This window comes from Xiphias gladius, chromosome 24 (assembly GCF_016859285.1).
Source record: "Xiphias gladius isolate SHS-SW01 ecotype Sanya breed wild chromosome 24, ASM1685928v1, whole genome shotgun sequence".
Taxonomy (NCBI): domain Eukaryota; kingdom Metazoa; phylum Chordata; class Actinopteri; order Istiophoriformes; family Xiphiidae; genus Xiphias; species Xiphias gladius.
Window position 1 is genome coordinate 9,012,749 of NC_053423.1, and position 19,120 is coordinate 9,031,868.

General features: G+C 39.7%; 1 protein-coding gene across 1 annotated transcript in view; it reads right to left on the reverse strand.

Moving 5' to 3' along the window:
* Positions 1-17,194: 17,194 nt before the first annotated feature.
* adgrb2 (adhesion G protein-coupled receptor B2) overlaps positions 17,195-19,120 on the reverse strand; it is a 143,341-nt gene continuing 141,415 nt past the window's right edge. Inside the window, exon 34 of the mRNA XM_040121623.1 lies at positions 17,195-17,322. Within this exon, the coding sequence (XP_039977557.1) occupies positions 17,279-17,322 (44 nt within the window). The 3' untranslated portion in view covers positions 17,195-17,278. The remainder of the gene's footprint in view (positions 17,323-19,120) is intronic.

Consider the following 19,120-nt stretch of genomic DNA (forward strand, 5'->3'; position numbering starts at 1 on the left):
ATGATAATCCATCTAATAGTGGTTAAAATATTTAATCAGTATCAAAGTGGTGTACCGACCAACCAACAAGCCGACATTGCCATCCCAGAACCAGACTGCGAGCGTGGCTTAAAATAGCTTGACATTCTCACATTACATTTTAGAATAATGGAAACCACTTCTCATATGATTTCATGATTGTGAACCCTTCAAATGTGGCAATACACATGTAGTTTCAAATTATAGATTAGGTATAAAGGACCAGCAGTTGTCTTTGCAAGCTGTTTTAAGTGCAAATTTGAAAACAATGGGTGCCTATGACATAGGGGAGATGGGGCAAATGTCCAACAGGTGTAATTGTCGGCAGCAGGAGCTTCTTACTGAGAAAAGTAAATTGGTGATTTCAGATTTCTCAAGGGTATTATTGGCTATATAAAAACAAAAAAGTAACCAGTGATAGCCTTCAACTTCATTCAGTGAGCTGCATTCAGTGAAATAGTACCTGATGCCTTACAATTCCACTTGTATTTTCAATCATTTAATTATCTGTGATTCAGTGTGAATCAGTGTTGATTTGCCCTTCATGTAAACCATATTTAGAACACGCTGATTTAAAAGCATTATATTTTACAGATATGTGCTGGGTACAATAAGTGTTAGCCGAGATTTTTATTTAAAAAGCTTGCTGTTCTTTGTGATACATTTCCAGCTGGGTGACAAATAAAGCCATTAAAGATATGAACCATACACTACAGCGGCAGGCACAGCTAACCTATCTATGCTTGAACACAAATTACTGTACATCTGAGCTTAAAATAATGCAAACATTACAGTGTGTGTTTGCAGGCTGAATAAATATGAGTTGAAATTTCATTTGAGGGAATCTATAAAAGGATGTTTAGCAGGCCTTGATATTGTCCTGCTCTGTCTTATATACAGTATAGCAGCACATAGACCAAAAGTTGTTACAACAGTGAACTTGTCTTAGAGTTGTATCACTGGATCAGGCTGTTAAATACTGCTGAATTTCTAGTCATGAGGTAGTAATTATGCTGACTGAGCAGAGAATTTCACATTAAAATTTAAATGGGCAATGTTATTTTGGAACGTCCTACTATATGTAAGCAATTCATAAAATAATGGCTTTCATCAATGTAATAGCTCAAGGACAATGGCAAAATCAGTTTGGAAAAAGCACAGGTTTGCTTGTATGAATCAATTCATTTGTAGCATTTCATTTCCTGACATTAGGGTTTTGGCCGGTTAAAGAAAACCGCAGCGTTATACAGTAAGTGGCCTGTTAAAGGAGCTAATCTGATTGGCGGGAGTTCTGTAAGAACCTATTGCACATACAAACTCTACAGACCTGCTGGGAGCCAAAATGTTACATCAACCCACATGGCTCTGTCTCACAGAGAAGCGCCTAATTGGTTCCTTTAGTGCAATTTCTGTGGTAGAAGAGTGGGACACTCCTCTTTGGTTTTGCCTTTCAAAGGAACCTGATAATCATCCTGGTGTGGCAGAGGCAGGATGGCCTCCCCGCTGACATTGGCACACAAATCACAAACAGCTGGCTGGTGTGACATGCTGGGCAGAATAGATCAAAAAATATTTAGTGTCTGAGTACTGGATATATCATCCTAATTGTACAATACTCTAAAAATATATGTATTAATGTAACATTTGTTGTCCACTCCTTATTTCTAACAGCGTCCTAACTTTCTCTAAGTATATATAGTGAATAGTTAAGTAGTCTCTGTTATATTGCATCTGGACCTTGGACCCCACATTGGTGACATTGACCGAAGCCCTACAGCACAGTATTACTGACAATAGATTGCTGCGGTGCTCATGATACCTGGAGGCACAGGCAGACAGAGAGGCAGGAGCAGCGGCATTAGGCTTGCAGGAGAGTTCGCATTTATGGCAAAGGTTCAAAGTTGATTCTGTTTCTCTGCTGTAGTGGGAGACAGACTGTGGGCCCCTGAGCTTCGTAAAGGTACAGGTTTACATGTTAAAGTGGAAGAGCTTAAACTCCATATTTCTGAACCAAAAAAGATTTGTGTCAGAATGCTGTAATTTTGTTATTTTATATTCACATTTCTACATATTCTGAAAACCAAATTATTTGTAATGTAGCTTTAGGATTGACAAACCTACGGGTGTCTATTTAATATGCATTATAGATTTTTTTTGACACTTTGAACTCTTTCATGTATGGTTGTGTACATACCGGGGTTAAGCATAATAATGCAGAACTGATAGGTTAAAGGAAAATGGCAAACAAACAATAGGTCTCCACCAGTGTCTGCCTTTACCCTTTAATGGTACAAGATGACTTCACCAACACATACTAACACACACACCTTTTCGGTTCAGCGCAGTTTGGGTTGTCTATTTGGGATTTAGCCAGCAATAAATTTAGCTTTGGCGTGTATCTACAGAAACCAGTCAAAGCGCACATTGTTGTACTGTTACTCAGGCCATTATGTTATTTTAAACATCTTCCATTCTGAGAGTAGCACTTTCCTTGTACATTGAGGAGTCTATTGTGTTTCCTTAATAAACTAATTTCAAGCTCCAACTTCTGTTTAAAAGAGTTGCTGATGAAGCAGGACCACCACCAGCTGCTGCAGGACTTGCAGTATAGAGCCAAGAGCAGGGATGGGACATTTGAATTCTTACCTTTTAAGCTTGTTCGTGTGTGTTGCATTGTCTGGGCTCCTCTTCAGCACTGTTATTGTGGAGTCTTGGCACCCCAGCATACTGTAAACCACTGAGGCAGCAGAGCCTTTGTGCTGGGCCTCTCCCTAGTAAATACAATAAATATTGTGAATGATAAATAACACACTGACTGCATCTTGCACGGTTGTGACGCTATCGCAGTGACAAAATCTGTCCACAGACAGACATATAGACAGACATATAAATACATGCCAAAGTACTCAAAACAGCCTCGGTGGTAGTTCCTGCTACAGTAGGTGTTTCCAGCACAGTAGGTGTCTACATTTTGCCATGATGACACACACACCACAAACTCACAAGGTGAAAATAATATCAGCCCCACCGTCAAGGCTGGTAAATATAAATCTATTCTTTAATAGTAAAAACCGTTGCAGCTTAGTTGACAGTCCACCCCCACTTCAAAGTCCATTCAGTAGCTTTTTACCACCTCAACAGCTGAATAAACACGGGTGAGAAGCCCTAGAAGTGAACAGCTGAAGATTGACAGTTCACTCAATGTTCAACTCATACCTTCGGGTTCAGTACTCATACCTCTTTTAGCTTTTTTATTGGCCCAGTAACCAAGCTTAACTTTAAAAATAATACTATTTACATGAACAAATTGGCCAAAAAGTAAAAGCTGCTTCCAGTTTCACTAGCATCTATAGGTCAGAGAAAAAAAACTGTCTCTGACAGGTTATTCTAGGCAACTAATTAAAAGGCTGTTTAAAGTCATATCAGCTAATTGCTTTATGAGGTGCCAGACGTGAAATGCTGATGTTTAGCCAACACCATAAGTCTTGTGTTTTATTTTATGGGGTCATGCATAAAATGTTAAACAGCATTTAATTAAAAAATATAAATTCAAATGATTTCTAACCTATTTTAGCTTTTAATATGATTTGCACACACTGACTGGTAACTCATCAACTTCTCCGTAACAACCTTAAAAGGCAAGAACATATCTGGTCATTCCTTCTGTCACCTTGTTTTGAAGTTATTTTGCCCCCTAGTGACCAAAAAATGAATTAATGCAGCCTTAAGATTTCTCGATAAACGCTTATCGAAGTTTGCCTTCAGCAACTTTCATTGAATAGATTTGCAAACGAAAAATTAATTCGATAATTTTGTTCCATTTAGGAAACTTTAGTAAGTGGAAATACTTTAATATTTTAATTAAAATACTTTAATAAAAGGGAAGTCTTCTAATTTTACCCCTCAAGTCTGATTACAGTACTACTGAATGTACAGTATATAGTATAGTATATAAGTTTGAAAATGAATAAATCTGGGGTTTTGGACTTAGAAATAGGGGAGCTGACCAGAATTCTGTTGCTTGCTCCTCATCTTTGCCTAAGGTTAGCGGCTCAAGGCTACATTAGTGGGTACTAGCATAACCATGGCTGTATAAAGAGAGCTGGATACAGCTCTGCCGTTCAGCCTTGGTGCCAATTTACCCAAGTGGCCAATTGCGGTATTGCAACAAAAAACTCTCATGTGGCCCAAAAAGCATTTTCCCCATAGACCACCATTATAAAAGAGACATTCATAAAACCGTTGACAGGACACCTTCAACTGCAAAGAAAGGTGATTATTACTATTTTTGTAATGAATTTTTATACCATAGAGGTTTTTTATATTTATAAAACTTTCCCAGAACCTAGAAAAGTGAGTTTTATTTTCATGAGGCACTGGCAGGGCCAGTGGAGGAAACACTAATGCACATGTGCAGTTGGCCAAACAACATGGAAGCAAACCGGAACCTAGGAAACTTTTTTGGCTTATGCGCCAAAATTTTCACTCAAGTGACTGGGTGCCATCTTTTAGTCCCGTATCCAGTTCCTTCAATACATCCATGAGCATAACATATTCAAATCTCTGGTCTCTTGTCGTGTTGCATTGTCGGTAATGTAGGCACCAGGTTTTGACAAGGAAGAGGCATGCATGAAAAAATATCTGGTTCTGCTGCATCGAGAGTCAAATAGTGATATAGGAGTGCATTGCTACATTGATGGAGTACTCCTGTAATACAGCCTCCAGTCAGATAATTTTCAGTACACAGTACTGAGAGTGGCTGGGCAAGTAAAGTTTCTTTCTCTTCCTTTCAGCACAGTTGTTTCAGTTTAAACAGGCTGTGCTTTTCTTTACTTTTTAAAATTAATGAGGTTGTTGGAACAAGTTTCTTTTGGGGAGGGAACAGAATCTAATAAGAACAGATCCTGTGCAATAATCACGACATTAATCACTTCTGTACAAATGAATGTCAGTACTGGTGCTGTGTTTTACATTCCTGCCAATTGCCATTTGGATGATAATGTGGACAAGAAAGTCTTTCTCGTCTTGGTCATTTTAGTAACATTTCACGCAATTATTAAAGAAGACAGCTTCCATGTTGTTTTACAGTTTTAAGTTGATGTTCAGGATCAATTTTGAAAGTAGAGTACTTGATGAAACAGTGCTAATGCATGTTTTTCTTTGAATACTTGCAGTGATTCATATGTAATTCACAAAAGGTGAAGAGGCATGTATTTTGGGTCTTAATGATGTAGTTGAACAGGCAAATGGAAAGGCTGTATGATGCTGTCAATCATAGTCTGTTGACTCACTTGTAATGTTTGAACTTTTAAGTTTATCTATCTGTCTATTTATCTATCTATCTATCTGTAATTATTGCAAATATCCACCCAAATACAGTAAATGTTAGGAAATAATTAATGAATCTGATACTTACTTTGAGGTGAAATTTTGACTCAGCTAGCTGGAACCGGAGTGTTCATTGAGTGATCATTGTGTCAAATACTGACAGCATAGCAAAGCAACTGTAAATGCCTTGTGGATAATATATGGTGTATTTTTATTTACATTAATTAAAAAAAAATAGTAGTAGCTCTCTTGAATTCATGAAAAAAAAGATTTAAATAATAAAAAAAAAACTGGTAAGGTGTTTCATAATACATCATATTAAACACACACACACACACACACACACACACACACACACACACACACACACACACACACACACACACACACACACACACACAGACAATACAGATCAGTCAATATACACCTGTTCATGTTTGTGATGTAGCTTAATGACTGTGACCCGTGTCATAACAACACCGTGCAGGGAGATGTGTGCATTGCAAATCAAACCCAATTTTCTCAGTTGGGATGGTTCGCAGAAGGATGGCAGATAAGGAGACAGGGGAGGAAATGGAGGAATCTATTCCTGTATTGTCGTGGGTTGGCTTTACTTGGCACAGAGAAGCTCTCTGAGTGGGATCAAATAATTTCCACTCCCTCAGGGGGTGAGACGGGGTCCCTGAACACATCCTGCTTTATCTGAGGCCACTCTTCAAGGCTTCGAGCATTACCTAGGAGAGTAGAGGGATAAAAAGGAGGTGAAGAGGAGGTGAAGTGAGATTGAGGCATCCAACGTATGTTGTCTGTATGTTGCTGATAGTATTTATGTGGTGAATTTTCTTCCCAGTAGCTTTGTTTGAAGGTTAGGAAGAGGGCCATGTGTTCAGTTATGTGTGTACATGAACGCAAAGAGAGAGGGAGAAAGATAATAAAGGAAACACACGTAGATTATCTGAGCATGCATGATCCCAGCATGGAATTTACACACACACACACACACACACACACACACACACACACACACACACACACACACACACACACACACACACACACACACACTGTAATATAAAAAGAAGCTATTCACATCCTGCCTAACACTCAATAGTGTTCGAAAATACCTGCTCCAGGTTCCAGAAGGATTGTAGTAAATATAGAACTTCATAGAAATTGTATACATTTTGTAATTCTTTCGCTTGAAAGCCTCAGAAACCACTTATTGCTGAAATGCTACATCATCAACTCAGCCAGCAATAGACTATCTCTTCTCTAACTCAAATAATAAGCAGCTGGGGTAATAAACTTAAAGGTACCCTGTGGAAGTTTTTGGCCACTGGCAGTGGTACGGAGCTTTTCATGAGCTGGTCCCCATTTTGTTTGTATCTTGTGCTTTTTCAGAAGGACTAACATGCATGTATGCGAGTACACGGTCAACACCAATTATAGTTTAATATATATATCACATATGAAAATTCAGTTTTTGTCTGCAATAGAATCTTAATTTTTTTATATTATCTGAGGTTTTCAGCTACAACGGGAAAGACACAGAACACAAATAGTTTTCTGTGTGTTTATGTGTGTTGGAAAATGAATAAAATGTTGAAAAATTCAAAGTTAATAAAATTTTTCTTTGACTTTCTACATGCAAATGCACTCACTATTTATAATGTCCTGTGATATCACTGAAGCAAACATATTCACATAGCCTGCATTGTGCTGTGTTGTGTTGTAAAACAAAAATAATGTAATTTACTTGCTTGTGCCATACAATACTGACTTTACTCAAATAGTTATATAGTATGAGATATGAGGCTCCAGTAATAGGGAAAACACAAGTACGGAACCTAGCTCAGCACGTTTTGTTAGTAAATAGCTCTAAAACTTAAAGTGAGACTAAGTAACTTTTATGAAAAGTGGCAACAGCAGCCTCTGCTCACACGAGTGGCAATTATGGGATGCCGGCGCATTTAATTCTGTTGATATCTGAGTGGTGAAGGGTACCATCCTAGTCTAATGGGAGGGAGATCATTTTAACAGACTTTGACATAAGACTGGAGGATAAAGGAAACTTCTTCAGCTGAGGTGAGGAAACTTATTTTTACTGTCGTGACATCATGTGTCATACATATGGCTGATCTGATTCCAGATTTGTCCTAACTAGGATAGTGTTACCCACCAGAAGCCCAGTGACTGAGTGACTAGCAACAGGCACAGGTCACCTCAAACCATGGCAACAGGCAGTTAGAGGGTTGGCAACATGTGAGTATGTCCCACTCATGTTACAATCCACATCAAATTCACGCACCTCGGAAAAAAACAGTCTGATGGCTGGTACGAACATGTAGCGAGTGGCTGCAATTCACTGACAGGCTGATAAATTAATGAAAGCAACTGGGATGCAGCTGGCAATAATATGCAGTTAGGCCTACTAGTGGCCTTAGTGGCTATACTAGACGAAGTAGTTTGTGTAACAGTCACCGTCCTAACATTACAGTAGCGAATGAAGTAGTTTGTGGCCACAAACAGTAATAACAGAAAAATAAAAATTACTCATTGATTTCAATGAGCCAATGAGTTACCAATGCATAGCAAAGTCAATGTTGAGCTGTAAAGGTTGTGTAAAGTGAACCTCACCTCTGTTTCTTCTTTCCACTGTGTTATTGTTGGACCAAGATTTATTCTTGTTTTACTCCTCCACTTTCTTTTGTTGGCCCAATGATTCTCTGCTGATCTTACTCTTTTTTTCTTGCTCTGGTGGATGGTGGCTGTTGCAATTCCTCCAAACATAATCATTATAGTCGCCTTCCCTCTTGTGCCTTTCATGTTTTACGGTGGCTGGCAAACAATGAAGTGACGCACTACTGCCTCCCACTGCTATGGAGTGTGTCATTGGTGTATTTGGTTTTCCCTCAGAACTTTTGTTTACACACTTCTGTTTGGGAACACAAATATGATGGTACTTCCAACCAGTGCATCTGGAAAGTGGTCATACCCAACCACATTAGAAAACTGTACTCACTGTAGCAGCCAAAACAAAAGTTAGGTTGGGTGTGGTACATTATTTTTATTGCTTATAAATACAACTTTTGTTTTTTTGTGAGAAAAATTTTACTTTTTCTACATATAAAAGTTCCCTAATCTTGCTTTAACTCTCCCTGAAATCACCAGTTGCTTTTGTTTATTTATATGTAAATGTGTAAAAAAAAAAAAAAAAAAAAAAAAAGACAAGATACAACATTTAAATAAGACAGGTTTAGCCTTTAGGCTCCAGCCTTACTATTTCCCCTTGCTTCCAGTGTTTGTGCTAAGCTAGGCCAAATATATTCCACATAACTAAAGCTCTGTACAATCTGTTTATCACACTCTCAGAATGAAAGCAAGTATGCGTATGTCCCAAATCCTATGCTTCTCCTTTAAGAACCACTCCTGGGCTCCCAGTCCAGCTCAAATGAATGTCAGGATATCGCAGCCAGTGGAGTATCCACCTTCAACAAACACACACACAGATACACACACATACCCAAACACACAGCTGAAAAGAATGTCTAAAATGCTGGTGGGAGCCGTGGAGGTGGTCGCCCTCATTTGGACACCTCAGTACTGACCACTATTGGACATTTCAGTCTCATTACACCGGCAAGCAGAAGTGTGTGGGGGCACATCACGACTCCTCACCTCCCTGTCCCTGTCAGCGTATCTCCTACACCCTGTCAGCCTGGAGGTCTAAAGCCATCTGCACAGTCTCCTCCTCTGTTCTTTTCTTGATTTTCTCGCCTCACCTAAGTCACTGTTAAACATTTAGCAAGTCCCAGTTGTTGTATTTGTGGGTCTCTCAGCATGTGAGAGAGGCTGTGGTGGATTGCATCAGCCTAAGCCTACCACTATATTATGCCAGTGTTTCGCGAAGCCCTTGGCAGTGTGGAGAGGCAATTCTTTCTAACTAAATGTAGGTTGCCATGATATGTGAAGAGTGCTTGGTGGACAGAGCTTGGTGGAGCCAAAAGAAGCTTCATTGAGTCCTTTACCTCAGCTCTTAATAAATCATCCTCAAAGTGTCAAAGACCACATGTGTTTTATCCCGGCCTATATGATGGGGACCGAGACACTCAGTGGATTAGAAGGGCCAGAATTTGGATGAGGGACAGCAAGGGCATTTCATATGGACAGCAATCTAACGCCATTGTGGAAAGGCAGTCCCAAAGGAGCAGTCTGGCTGTGCCGTCAGCGCCAAAGAACTGGGCCAAAAATGAAACATTAGCATTGCCATGCATTCAGGGATCTGCACCACAACAGCACAGATGATAATAGGCTGTTTAGTCAAACATCAGAAAAAGAGATGTGTATGCCACTGTCCAAAAGGGTTATTGATGGCTTCAATTTGGTTTAGACGTTTCAAATGACTGCGTTTACGTCGTGATCTTCTATTTGACAGAACCATTGTCAGTGTCAGACTTTGACTTTCATAAGCACCCCTGTCCACCATGGCCTTGTCCACTCCATCCTCTCTTCTAATCCGTCAGTCTGCCCCTTTCACAGTGTCCTCTATCAGCAGCATAGCAACAGAGCCTGTGGGAGAAAACAATCTGTCAGCCACCGAGGAGGGACCGTGAGACATGCTACAACCATTAGAGCAATGGACTTCTACTGTTTCCTGTTTGAGGACTAAAAGTCCATCCTTGCATGCCCATGCCCTTGCATTCTCCTTACTGCAGTGTCAAAGTGAGACATGTAATTCCACTCACAGGCTGCTGCATACAGTATTCCCAAGTTACCACACGCTGTCACTGTGCCCAAATTCCTTGGTATTCCAAAGGTTATCTGGTTGTTTTTCCTTCCTGTAGAATTTGTTTTAATGGTTTTTGGACTTTGCTTGTCAATCTTAGTCCTTCTCACTCTCCCTCTCCCCTTGCTCTTGCTTGAAATATCTCATTTACTGCAGACTTAAAATAGCCGTAGGCCTTGGCAATCAGGGCACTTTTATTTTCTGTTTTCGACAGCTTTTGTGTATAAATTCTTGTATTTTTTAAAAAATAGGTGATTTAATTTTTCTTCTGCCAACAGAAACAAAGTTTTTGTGAAGCTACGCCTTGCTTAAGAAGGCTTTTATATTTAGTTAAAGGTGGCCTGTGGAGTTTTCTTGTAAAAACTTATGTTTACTTACAATGTTTCTCACCAAATTGCATTTGGTGATTCTTTGAGGCCCAACAAATGCTTTGAATGTATTTCCGTCTTCATAAAACAATTGCAGAGTGGATTCTTTGAATATTTAAAACCCTATTTAAAATAGCCAGGGAAGAATGAACAAATAAAGGCCAGTCAATGACAAAGGCCAAGCAAAAAAACAAAAAACAAAACAGAGAGCGAATTATCTGCAGCCTACTACAACAGCTCACATAGAAAAATTTAAATTTGGTGCAATGTACTTCTCAACAGCACTAATTCCATCACTACAACAGACTCATGTTTTACTCATCCCTCTGCTGTTCTGAGTTTCTTTTTTTTTTGAAACAGAAATAATGTATCATACTCTTATTAATTATAGTCATCTCTTCTTGGCATGCACCTGATCTATGTTAATCTATCCAATCTTAAGATTTCCCTGATATTGTTTCAAATTAAAAGTTTGCCTATGAAGCGAAAACTGCAAGACTTTCAATCTGAACATTTTGGAGGAAGCGCTGAGCTTCACTAATGGTAGCTTAACATTGTTCGGGGGAAGTGGCAGGCCTGATGTGACTCTTGCTGTACTGATGGAATTAGTGCTGTGGAAATGGACATTTTACTGAAGTTATCAAGACCGCAGAGAAACATGGAGAATGCACATCTGCATTTTATCTATATTGTACCTAATCATAGAGGACCAACCTCTTATGCGGTCCTGAGGCAAAAAATTTACTTTTGGACCCCACCGACACCTGCATGCATGTGCCCTATCTTCTCCAAATTCCCTTCAAGTACACTGCACACGGCAATCTACACAATGCAGCTTCATTATATACAAGGAAACCAAACAGTATCACTGTGCTGGAATAACACCACATGGTCCAAGTACTCTGTGTGTCAATTAGTTTATGGTAATATGATGTAACACAGCTTTATCTAGCAATATGCACCATGTGAGCAAAATATAAATAACAATAAAGGTCTAAACAAATCATTAGGTAATAATGCAGGACGCGCCTGAGTTGATATTGTACCTCAGGGAAGTTAATTAAATTACCAAAATTAACTAACACAGTCAAATTGGAGCTTCTCTGCATTTGTTAATCCAACATTGAATCTGATACATTAATATCATTTGCATAATTCTGTTAATAATTAATTCTTAATTCTGCTGTTTTGCGGGGTTCGGTAGAACAGCCAATGCTTGTTTGTTTAGGGGGTGATGTCACAGTATTGGCAATCCTTTTGTGCAATGATCCCTGGGAATAGCAAGACAAAACACCACAGCAATAACTGCTTGTTACAGAAGCTGTAGCCAAAACACACACAGAAAAAAATAGTCCCGTGGATTGTCAGTTTGACTATGTATGAAAAGTCTGATGCTTGTGTGTGTCACAATTCGAACCACACACTGGAACTCTTTGCATTGCTCTATTGTGTTACTCAGCTATATTAAACTTTCAGGACTTGCTGTTCTGAGCACTAAAACATGCTAATCTCCCAGGGCTGTACGCAGCAAACAGTAGCGTGTCCTGTCTTTATGGTGAATATCAAGCAAAAGGCAGCGCCGACAGGAGGTTCCTGGTGGACACAGCCTCAGTCAAGTTGAAATTTGTAATATCTTCTTCCAACTCATGTCTGTCCACTCTTCACTTTGTCTCCCCGTGTTATTTGTCAGCAGGGTCTCTCCTTGGGTCACCAGTGACACACCAGTACCACAACTTAATTACCCACAAACCTCAGGGAAAAATAACCAAGAGGCACTCTAATCACTGTGACTCTACTGCCAGAGGTAATGTGAAAGCCCCCACCTTGCTTTTACTCTGTCACCATGCATTTCATCCTTGGGGCTGGCTTCTTTATTTTCTTCCCCCTCTGACCTCCTTCTCATCCCTATCACTCCCTTGAGAAAGTTCCAGTTGGTGGCCTTCCTCCAGGGTGACTGATGGCAGCTCCAGGGGCAGACTCATCCACACTTAATTACCCACAAGCCCCTTGCAGGGGCTGAAGCATGCGCACTGTGCCATCCCCTCTTGTTCCTTCATTGCAGCACCAGTGACTGGACTATTAAAACCAATCCACTGTGGCTATTTTCCCCACGTTGCATAACAAAACTATTTTTGGGAAATTCCACTTCAGAAAAGGGTTTGTTATTAGCATAAATATCGTTCAAAGTTTATACATTTTTAATGAAATAATCACTTTGAGGTGACATTTCCCCCTTTGGTTATTCCATTGCAACATGACTTCAAACCCACAGAACTGTTCCTCTTACATTTTCTGACAGACCACTGGGGCCCCTGATTGGTCACAGTTAAGCTTCAATGCTTCTGGTTAACAGAGTGTGTCATGCCCAACACCCAGAGTGATATTATGAAAACATGTGATTGCAAGTACACTGCAAATCAAGAAAGAGCCTAGTCGTTCTCATCCACAGATGCCCTTGAAGCAGCGCGTATGAACATATGAGACACTGTGATCAATTTGAAAATTTATTTTCATATAAAAAGACACTATGAAAACATTAGAGGACTACTTTGTACAATCTTATGTATAAAAAGAACAAAAATGAGGGAGAAAAGGAAAGGGAGGGTTTTTCAGTAATAAATCAACTGGAATGTTGGATGGTTGTAGCAGTTGGTTAACACCTAAGCATCAAAGGCTGAAGGGCGGAGGTGAAAGTGAACATAGAAGGTGTCTGAATTGGCTTCCACGTGGAATTAACTTGCAAATGAGCTTGTCTGTGTTTCATATTTATTTTGGCAGGCTTCTAACACAAAAAGAAAGCAAGAGAACATACTGACATACTCTGACTTCCTGCATCTTCTGGTGTCACACCAGAGTTTCTCATAGCAAACAAGTTGCAAGATGAGCCTTAGTTGTGGCGGGAAATTTGAATAATCAGTCAAACATCTCTATCTAAATCAGTCGAGTACGTATCACTTACCGTTCTTGAAGATAAAAAGTAAAAATCCAGAACTCGTTGAGCTTGAAAACTCATTGAGGACTGAGAGAAAAATTACAAAAATATGGAAAATCTCACTGATAGAAGAGAAGTAACAAAATCTTTTGCTGAACTGAAACCACATATTCACAGTTCCTTCCTTTCTTCTTTCTTTCTGCAATTCCCATTTAAGTTACCATGGGAACAAGGCTTTGTGGAAATCTGTTCCACCTGAGATTAATGTTTGCTTCTGCTATAAGGTAACACCTATTGACTTAGACTGCGTAGTCGAGGGAGCGCTGCTTTGTTGTGTTTGCACACACTATACAGTAGATCTGGATCCTGAGACTCACAGAAGGTCAGGTGAATGTGACCTTAGCTTGGCAACTTGGGGACAAACTTATCTCGCTCCTCTGAGAGGAGACGAGCTGTAGGTTTGCCTATCAGCTGATTAGCTTGAAAGGTTAGAAGGGCCGCAATCTTGTCTCACCATCTGCGCTGCGCTACAGTACTACCACATTAGGGATCTTTAAACAGATGGTTTTAGGGCTGCATTGGAAAATGTCAGGAGAAATCGCCATCCCGGATAACTACAGTTTTGAGCACACCCCATTCTTAATCTGCATCTCTGCCTGCTCCTAGCTTTCGCGCTGTAAATATTTTGGATCTTTTTCCTAGGATACCATTTTCTCTCGCACTTGTTTTTTTTTCTTCTAAACAGAAGACAGAAGACAGAAAAGTTATTGAGCCAGAAAATTTACAATGTCCAGGGGGCATTGTATGTAGGAACAATGTCCCAGGACATACTGCTGTCCTAGACTGTGGGGAATTTTAATTCTTTTTAATTCTTTTAGACCTCAGTGCGGCTTTTGACACAGTTGATCATTGCATTCTTTTAAAACGACTCAAGGACAAGGTTGGCATCCAGGGCACTCCCCTCAAGTGGTTTGCCTCCTACTTAAAAGACAGGTCTTTCTCTGTTAAGATTGGGAGCTTCTCCTCCTCTACTGCCCGAATCCCTTGCAGAGTACATCAAGGTTCCATTTTAGGGCCTATTTTATGCTCCATTTAGGCTCCATCTTCCACAAGCACAATGTCTCCTTTCACTGCTATGCCAGTGACATGCAACAAAACCTTCCATTTAATTGCCTATAGGATGTGAAAATGCTGGATGAAGAATAAGTCTTCAGTTGAATGACAAAGAGACAAAAGTGATTTTTCTTGGTCCCCCCAAAATGACAGGGAGTATAGCTAGCTACATAGGGCCATTGACATTGAACTTTCATGCCCATCCCAGGAATCTTGGTGTCATCTTTGACTCGGCACTGAAATTTGACAAATACATCAACTCTGTGATTCAAGGTTGCTGTCTTCAGCTGGGGAACATTGCTAAACTGAAGTCCATCCACTCTCTTAAAGATATGAAGACTGTTAGCACCGAATTAATCTCCCCCTCAAGGCTGGACTATTGCAACTCACTGTACATGGGTACTGGCCAGTCCCCTTTGTCTCGCCTGCAGCCAGTGCAGAATGCCAAAGTGAGACTCCTAACTGGTACCAGAAAAGAGACAACAGCACACTTTCTATGAAATGTTCCCTGTCCACTGACTCTTTTAAGACAACACTGAAGGCATACACATTTGCAATGCCCTTGGTTGTTCTTAGCATTTTAGTATTTTATATTTGTTTTATTTTATAAGTGGCTCTTACAAGTTTTATTCTGTGTTCTGTTTTATATTTTTGCACACATTTTGATATTGCCTTATATTTCATCATTCCATTCACCAAGCCATTCATTGTTGTTATTCATGCCTTTTCTGTTACTTGTGTCTTTACTACTGATTCCATTTTATTCACAACTGTTGTGCCTTTAACTAAAATTTGTACAGCACTTTGGTCAACTCCAACTTGATTTGATTTGATTTAGATCTATTAAATTCATCCTGCACTCTGACACTTTCTCTCTGTTGGCGTGTGGAGGACTTATGTGCTAATGTAGTAATTGCAGGAAACTGGTTGTCTTCTTGTAGCAACTGAAATACGGATGTAGAATGTCAAGCAGGAAGCATCACCACGGGCTATTTTTTTTCCTCTTCAGTCTGTCACCTTGTAGCCTCATAACCTCTGTGACTCCCTCTCTGTCTTTCCATTTCACTCTCTCTCTCTATCTGCAGCTGCTGTGCTCACAAGCGCAGGATACAATCACACGGAGAGGGATCCATTTGAATGAAGACCTATACAACTGGCTTCACTGCTAACACCAAGATTTCATGCCTCCTGGTAGCGCGATGCTGGGTGGGCTGAATGAGCAACAAAGAAGGAGAAAAAGGAAGGAAGTGGGGGATGAAAGCAAAAGAAGTCATTTTTGGTGTTAGGTTCCCGAGAGAAGAAGAGTGAACTCTTTTCTTCAGTGTTCACTGTAAGCGAGACGTTTTGAGGAATTAGAGATGCTAAACAGAACTAGCACAGATTCCATCTGGGCTGAAAATGACTGAGATATTATCTTTTTCAGGCATCACTATGATAGGTGATGGCTGAAATGGATTCGGATGCTGCAATCTTTAAAGGCCTTTATCTTTGAGCAGTGGGTAAAAAAAGGAGATGCAAGAATCTGCATGACAATCACTATCCTTCTTTTCCCTCATCGGTGGATAACATGCGGCACGCATTACCTCACAGAGCAAGCTCACATTTATGTGCTGTGTGTTCCACATGGGTGAATTCACAGAGGTAATGAAAAGAAAAAGAAAAAATAATGAAGAAAAAAAACAAACCAGTCTGAAAAAAATAATTTCTTCTTGAACAGTTAGACCATAGAACACAACTCAGTTGGTAGTTATTTGTTTCAATCGTATTATTTTTTCATTAAGTTTCAAACCATAGGGGAGGACATTTTTAAACTAAACCACAGAAAATATACAAAAAAAAGGGGGAATATGATGTTGACATAGAGGATATGAAGGGAATGGATGGATGGAATTGTTGAACTAGAACCTGAAAAAAGCAGAGAGGATGGCACATATCAAGGAGTAGTTCTTTCCCTGTCCCCCATCTCCTATCCATCCAAAATGATGAAAAGTAAGAGAAAAAGAAAAAAAGGAAAGACTGAGACATTGAATGCTTTCATCATCCATTAGAAGGGAAAAGGAAAAAAATGAAAACAGGGTGCCTAAGGGGGCTAACAGTGTGAGAAACCTCATGTTTCCTCAGACCTTAGATTTTTTTCCCCTTGCTATAAAAAGAAATGAATGGTGCAGAAATATTCTTCTTTTTCTTTTTTACCCTCCAAATCATCAAACAATCGACAGAGATTTTCTTTTTTCTCCAGAATAAAACCAAGACATTTTTCTCAGAAATAAGTTTTTCATTGTTTTTTTTTTAAGTTCATTTAAAAATTTTCCTCAATCACAGATGTGCCAAACCCCTGTTCTTTCTTTTCAATAGTCTTTGCGAAAATATAGAGTAGAACAGTCTTCTTTCCATATCTGTCCACTGCAGGAGTAAACAAATAGAGTATGGGATCCAACAGAGCACATTGCAGGAGACGGGGAGCAGTGTGTGTGAGATCTCTGCCAAAAATCATGTACTTATGTATAGCTTTTCAGAAGTTCGGTATCTCTGTGTGCATCTGTACTGTGTCTTGGCATGAGTGTGTGTATTCAAGTGAGTGTGTGTACATCTGTGTGTCTTCACACTTCAGTCTGGAAGTCTCCCTCGGACGAGTCGGGTGTGTTAGCAGAGGAGGAGTCCCAGTTCTTGTTGTGCAGCTCCATCCGGTCCTTCTGCTCCCCAGGCACAATGGACAGCTCAGGGGTCATGGTCTTAAAGCTGTCCCAGGAGCTCTGGTCCTCCGGGGTTGACTTGTCCTGATGGAGAAGGAGGACAAGGAAAAGGGCCATATAAGGAAAAGTTAGCTGCAACTGAAGGTGTCAAATGGAACTGGGAAAAGATACAAAGTCTCAGTTAAAAGTTAAGTGCTTGTTTCATATAAACTGGGTTGTATTTTGGACATCATTTTAATCTCAACTAATGACAGTGGCAACATTACAAAAGGAGTTGTCAACAGGCACACAAGTAGCTATAGAAGATGATCACATTGTGTTTAAACAAATCACCCGGTAAGCTAAACTTATCTTGAGGACAAAAAGGAAGATTAATTGCAGTATTATCTGAATTGTCTGTTTTCAACATCCAGCCTAGTTTTAGTCTTCCAGATTACCAATTGGGCAAAGCTGGCAACTGACGAGGGGCCCTGAACCCTCAAGGGCCCTGAAGGGGCCTGTAAAGCAAGTACTGCGGTAATTCAAGTGAATGCAAACTTGTTTAGCAATATGCATTAAATCACAATATAAACTGAATTGGTAAGGACATTCTTCCTTTACCTATCCCATACATTTTACCATAATTTTTACCTTTACTATACTTCTTCAATTTTCCTTTTTTTTTTTTTTTGATGCTGATTTTAGCATCTTAAAGGAGTGGTTCAATATTTTGGAAAATACACTTCTGGTGCAGAGTTAGATGAGGAGATCAGTACCGCTTTAATATCCGTCCCTTAAATCCACCGACCAGCACCTCTAAAACTCACATATTAACACATAATATCTCTTATCTGAAGCGTAAATATGACAATCCACCATTTTATGAGGGGCTGCGTGTTGGACTACCTCTTGGCAGGCAACCAGCCAAGACTCCAGGAGGTTCAGTTTTTGGATAGATTAAACAAAGCATATTTGGTGATATTATACTTAAATGTACAGTGCATATTCTTAAATAATTTTGCTTCCAATCCAATTATACCAAACAAAACTGGGGTAATGGGGAATCAGGGTCCAACACTTCATACATGCCCTGGGTTCCCATAGTGGGTTAATGCAACCCTGATTTCATGTTTCAGTTTTGACCTGCCATACTCACCATAGTTGTAAGCACACACATCCTTCCATTGCAATGATGGACTATTACAAACATGTAGGGTGCACCCACTTTTTACCTCAAAATAAAGTGGTTTAGATAATCAGACTAAACTGTTGGCTTGTTTCATGTTGTCATGATCCTCTCCACGTCGGACCTAGTCCCAGTGTTGCTCCCAGATTTCAGCCATTAAATTTTGTGAGAACAGTTTTATCATAATGGGTAGAAATGAATGCCAGCACTATGAAATAAGACCCAAGTTGTAATTAACTAGAATTTCCCTTTGAAAGCTGTACCCGGAAACCATTGCTTTAACCAGTTTTGGCCTGTATACAGATTTGGAGATGGATACATTTAGATATGAATTCTTAGAAGCTGAATTTGATCTCATGTCTCTAACCTTTGCAAATGTCAGCATACACGCAGAGATGCCAACCACTCAGTGCCATTTCTTAGAAGTTATTTAACCTCACAAATACTAAAAACCTACCTGCAGTTCAAGACACCTCTCCATCTTTCTATCATCAAAAAAGCTACTTCTGTTCTTTTATTTACAGAAATGATATGTGTCTTCCTTCATCTCCCATCGTTCCCAATCAGTAACTTTTAAATTAAATGACAAAAGCATGAAACCCCCTAGGCCTGGGTCTGTGATTGCTGTATGTGGTCTGCAGATGTGCCCACCATGCATGTAAAATACATGTTGGGGGATTAGCTTGAAAAAAGAATTAGAGGTAACATTATGCATCA